This window comes from Sander vitreus, unplaced genomic scaffold, assembly GCF_031162955.1.
Source record: "Sander vitreus isolate 19-12246 unplaced genomic scaffold, sanVit1 ctg356_0, whole genome shotgun sequence".
Classification (NCBI taxonomy): Eukaryota; Metazoa; Chordata; class Actinopteri; order Perciformes; family Percidae; genus Sander; species Sander vitreus.
Window position 1 is genome coordinate 100,001 of NW_027595491.1, and position 5,000 is coordinate 105,000.

The 5,000-nt window shown below is 41.5% G+C and overlaps 1 protein-coding gene across 1 annotated transcript in view; it reads right to left on the reverse strand.

Annotated features, from left to right (window-relative positions):
* Nucleotides 1–3,613, reverse strand: part of corin (corin, serine peptidase) — a gene marked incomplete at its 5' end in the record, with an annotated part of 29,159 nt that extends 25,546 nt beyond the window's left edge. Inside the window, 1 exon segment of the mRNA XM_078245042.1 lies at nucleotides 3,275–3,613. Within this exon segment, the coding sequence (XP_078101168.1) occupies nucleotides 3,275–3,613 (339 nt within the window).
* Nucleotides 3,614–5,000: the final 1,387 nt, after the last annotated feature.

Here is a 5,000-nt window from a genome sequence, read left to right on the forward strand (position 1 = left end):
CTTTTCTGACTTTTCATGTTTTTTTTTTCTCCGTGTTTTTCCGACTCTTCGTGTTTTTCCGACTCTTCGTGTTTTTCCGACTCTTCGTGTTTTTCCGACCCTTCATGTTTTTCCGACTCTTCTTGTTTTTTCGACTTTTCGTGTTTTTTCCGACGACTCTTGTTTTTTTGACTATTCGTGTTTTTTCCCGACTCTTCGTGTTTTTTCTAACTCTTCATTTGTTCCCCGACTTTTCATGTTTTTTCGACTCTTCTTGTTTTTTCGACTCTTCATGTTTTTTCGACTCTTCGTGTTTTTCCAACTCTTCGTGTTTTTTCGACCCTTCTTGTTTTTTCGGCTCTTTTGTTTTTTCGACTCCATGTTTTTCCGACTTTTCGTGTTTCTTTTGACTATTTGTGTTTTTTCCGACTATTTGTGTTTTTTTTTACTATTTGTGTTTTTTTTTACTATTTGTGTTTTTTTTCGACTCCGTGTTTTTTTCCGACTTTTCATGTTTTTTTTTACTATTCGTGTTTTTTCGACTCTTCGTGTTTTTTCGACTTTTCATGTTTTTTTTCGACTATTCGTGTTTTTTCCGACTTTTTGTTTTTTTCGACTTTTCATGTTTTTTTCCGACTTTTCATGTTTTTATTTTACTATTCGTATTTTTCCGACTATTCGTGTTTTTTTCCCGACTCTTCGTGTTTTTTCCGACTCGTTTATTTCGACTCTTCGTGTTTTTTCCAACTCTTTGTGTTTTTTTCGACTTTTCGTTTTTTTTCCGACTCGTGTTTTTTTTCGACTCTTCGTGGGTTTTTCCCGACTCTTCGTGTTTTTTCTGACTCGTGTTTTTTTCTTTTCGTTTTTTTTTTTCGACGACTCTTGTTTTTTTGACTATTCGTGGGTTTTTTTACTATTCGTTTTTTCCGACTTTTTGTGTTTTTTTTTTACTATTCGTATTTTTTCGACTTTTCGTGTTTTTTTCCCGACTCTTCTTGTTTTTTCCGACTTTTCGTTTATTTCGACTCTTCGTGTTTTTTCCAACTCTTTGTGTTTTTTTTCGACTTTTCGTTAACTCTCTCACTTTTCTGACTTTTCATGTTTTTTTTTTTACTATTCGTGTTTTTTCGACTCTTCGTGTTTTTTTTCCCGACTCTTCGTGTTTTTTCTAACTCTTCATTTGTTCCCTGACTTTTCATGTTTTTTTTTGACTTTTTGTTTTTTTCCGACTTTTCATGTTTTTTCCGACTTTTCATGTTTTTTTTCGACTCCGTTTTTTTTTTGACTATTCGTGTTTTTTTCGACTCTTGTTTTTTTTCGACTATTCGTTTTTTTTTCGACTCCGTTTTTTTCTGACTTTTCATGTTTTTTTGACTTTTCGTTTTTTTTTCCGACTCGTGTTTTTTTTCGACTCTTCGTGGGTTTTTCCTGACTCGTTTATTTCGAGTCTTCGTGTTTTTCCGACTCTTTCGTGTTTTTTTCCGACTTGCTTTTTTTCGACTTTTCGTTTTTTTTTCGACTCTTCGTTGGTTTTTCCCGACTCTTCGTGTTTTTTCTGACTCGTGTTTTTTTCTTTTCGTTTTTTTTTTTCGACGACTCTTGTTTTTTTGACTATTCGTGGGTTTTTTTACTATTCGTTTTTTCGACTTTTTGTGTTTTTTTTACTATTCGTATTTTTCCGACTATTCGTGTTTTTTTCCCGACTCTTCTTGTTTTTTCCGACTCGTTTATTTCGACTCTTCGTGTTTTTTCCAACTCTTTGTGTTTTTTTTCGACTTTTCGTGTTTTTTCCAACTCTCTCACTTTTCATGTTTTTTTTTTACTATTCGTGTTTTTTCGACTTTTCGTTTTTTTTTCCCGACTCTTAGTGTTTTTTCTAACACTTCATTTGTTCCCCGACTTTTCATGTTTTTTTTTGACTTTTTGTTTTTTTTCGATTCCGTGTTTTTTTCCTACTTTTCATGTTTTTTTTTGACTATTCGTGTTTTTTCGACTCCATTGTTTTTCCGACTTTTCATGTTTTTTTTCGACTCCGTTTTTTTTTTGACTATTCATGATTTTTCCAACTTCTTGTTTTTTTTCGACTATTCGTGTTTTTTCCAACTTTTTTTTTTTTCCGACTTCTCGTGTTTTTTTCGACTCACACACTCGCTCTCACACACACACACACACACACACATACACACACACTCTCTCACACACACACACATACACACACACACTCTCTCACACACACACACACACACACATACACACACACTCTCTCACACACACACACATACACACACACTCTCACACACACAGTTAATTTCTAAATTTCACAAATTGAATCGGCGTCTACGTAACGTGAAAGAATCCAACTGGGACAGAAGCGTATGGTCCCAGCCCTCCTCACGGCTGCAGTTGGCTAAGTAGCGAGCTCACGCTGAGCATGCAGCTGCAGCGTCCAATCAGAGGACAGGACAGCCCGGCGCTCATTAGCATTCACCTCGACTAGACTTTAATACAGAGAGAGACTGAAGGACAGCGGAGGGACAGACACACAGAGACGAGGGGAATTTTTAAATAGATACTGAATGAACAATTTATCATCTCTCACTCTCACACACACACACACACACACACACACACACACACACAATGTGAAACACACACACACAATGTGAAACACACACAGTCTCACACACACACACAATGTGAAACACACACACAGTGTCACACACACACACACACACACAATGTGAAACACACACAGTGTCTCACACATACACACACAAACACACACAGAGACAGACACACACACAGTGTCACACACACACAGTGTCACACACAAACACACACACACAGTGTCTCACAGATACACACACAAACACACACACAGTGTCTCACACACACACAAACACACACACACACACACACACATACACACACACACACACACACACACACACACACACACACACACACACACAATGTGAAACACACACACACACACACACACACACACACAATGTGAAACACACACAGTGTCTCACACATACACACACACACACACACAGAGACAGACACACACACACAGTGTCACACACACACAGTGTCACACACAAACACACACACACAGTGTCTCACAGACATACACACACACACACACACACACACACACACACACACACACACACACACACAGAGACACACACACATACATACACACACACACACAGACACACACACATAGACACACACACACACACACACACAGAGACACACAGAATAAAGCCCTTTTAGTCGTTGATACCTGAGTCCGGCGCTGTGGTGCTGCCGATTGGCCAGGCGGTGCTCAGCGATGTCACAGAGGTCAGCCAATCGGGAGGCTGTGTGACGTGCTGTGTGGGCGGGGCCTGAGAGGCGGAGGAGGAGGCGGAGCTTGGAGGAAAGCTGCCGGTAGCAGCCGTAGTGCTGGCGCCGTCTGTGATGTCGTCATCGTTGTGGTTACGCTGAGGCGACTCCGTGACGTTTTCTGCCTCCCGGAAAGGGGAGGGGTTTGTGCTGTTGCCACGGTAGCCAGGGTCGCTGTCGGCGACGGGTTCGGGGGAGGGCAGCGGGCTGGAGTCCAGGAAGCCGCGGCCAAATATACCTGAAGAGAAACACACGGTGGAAGAGTCCAAAGGCCGAAACTAAAACATCAAAGTACACGTCAAATACATGTTTCCCAAAGATGGTTGCTGTGATGTTAGGTAGCTCACACACACACACACACACACACACACACACACACAGAGACACACACAGAGACACACACACACACACACACACACACACACAGACACACACACACACACACACACACACACACACACACACACACACACACACACACACACACACACACACACACACAGAGACACACACACACACAGAGACACACACAGAGACACACACACACACACACACACACACACACACACACACACACACACACAGAGACACACACACAGAGACACACACGACTCTTCGTGTTTTTTTTCGACTCCGTGTTTTTTTGGGACTTTTCGTGTTTTTTTTTTCCGACTACACACAGTAACCATTTTGGTGACGGTGTTGCCAACTCTGTCACCAATGAAAGTCGCTAAAACCAGCTCCAAAAGTCACTAAAAGTCGCTAGATGACGTCATACGCTCATTTGCATATTGCTGACGTCATTACGCAATCATTTGTATAAAGCTCAGTGGTTGCGTCAGCAACGTAGATAGAAAGAAAAAGAACTCTTTAGCCAAATAATCACAAATTCAATACAGGAATTAATTGTACCTTATAATTATTACTTAGCCTTCTACAAAGGGAGGAAAAAGATCGATAAAGAATTACCAAAGAAGGCTGGCTTGCCCAGGTCCAGGCCAGCTCAGCGGCGTCTTTCTCCCGTCGCGTCCCGCTGTCTCTCCTACCTACACCGGCCTCCCCACACCCTGCCCCCCCCCCTTCTACCTGCCTGCACACTGTGCTCAGTGCTGCTGCACATGAGGAGAAGGGAGAGGCTGCTCCTCTCGCCTCAGTCACAGAACAGAAGACTGTTTTGGCGGCTACAGGAGAGAAATACCTCGCGTGCTCGCTGGACAAATCTGGCGACTTTTCTACATCGCTAGCTAGCAAGTACTAAGCTAGCTAACAAGCTACTTTGCTAGTTTGCGACGTATTACTAGCAAACGTAACGTAACTTCCGCAAACGTACAGTTGCTCTTTACATTCATTATAAATGGCATAAGTTCTGTTTAGTGAGTTCACAACTAGCAGGTGAGAAATATCTCGCGTGCTCGCTGGACAATACTGGCGACTTTTCTACATCGCTAGCTAGCAAGTACTAAGCTAGCTAACACTGGCGACTTTTCTACAGAAAGTCGCCAGATTTGTCGCTAGTCGTTTTTTTGAAAAACAGTCACTAAGGGGGTCTGAAAAGTTGCTATTGTTGCTGTTTTTGTTATTGTTATTATTGTTAGCAATTATTACTTGTACTAATTGTAATCAGC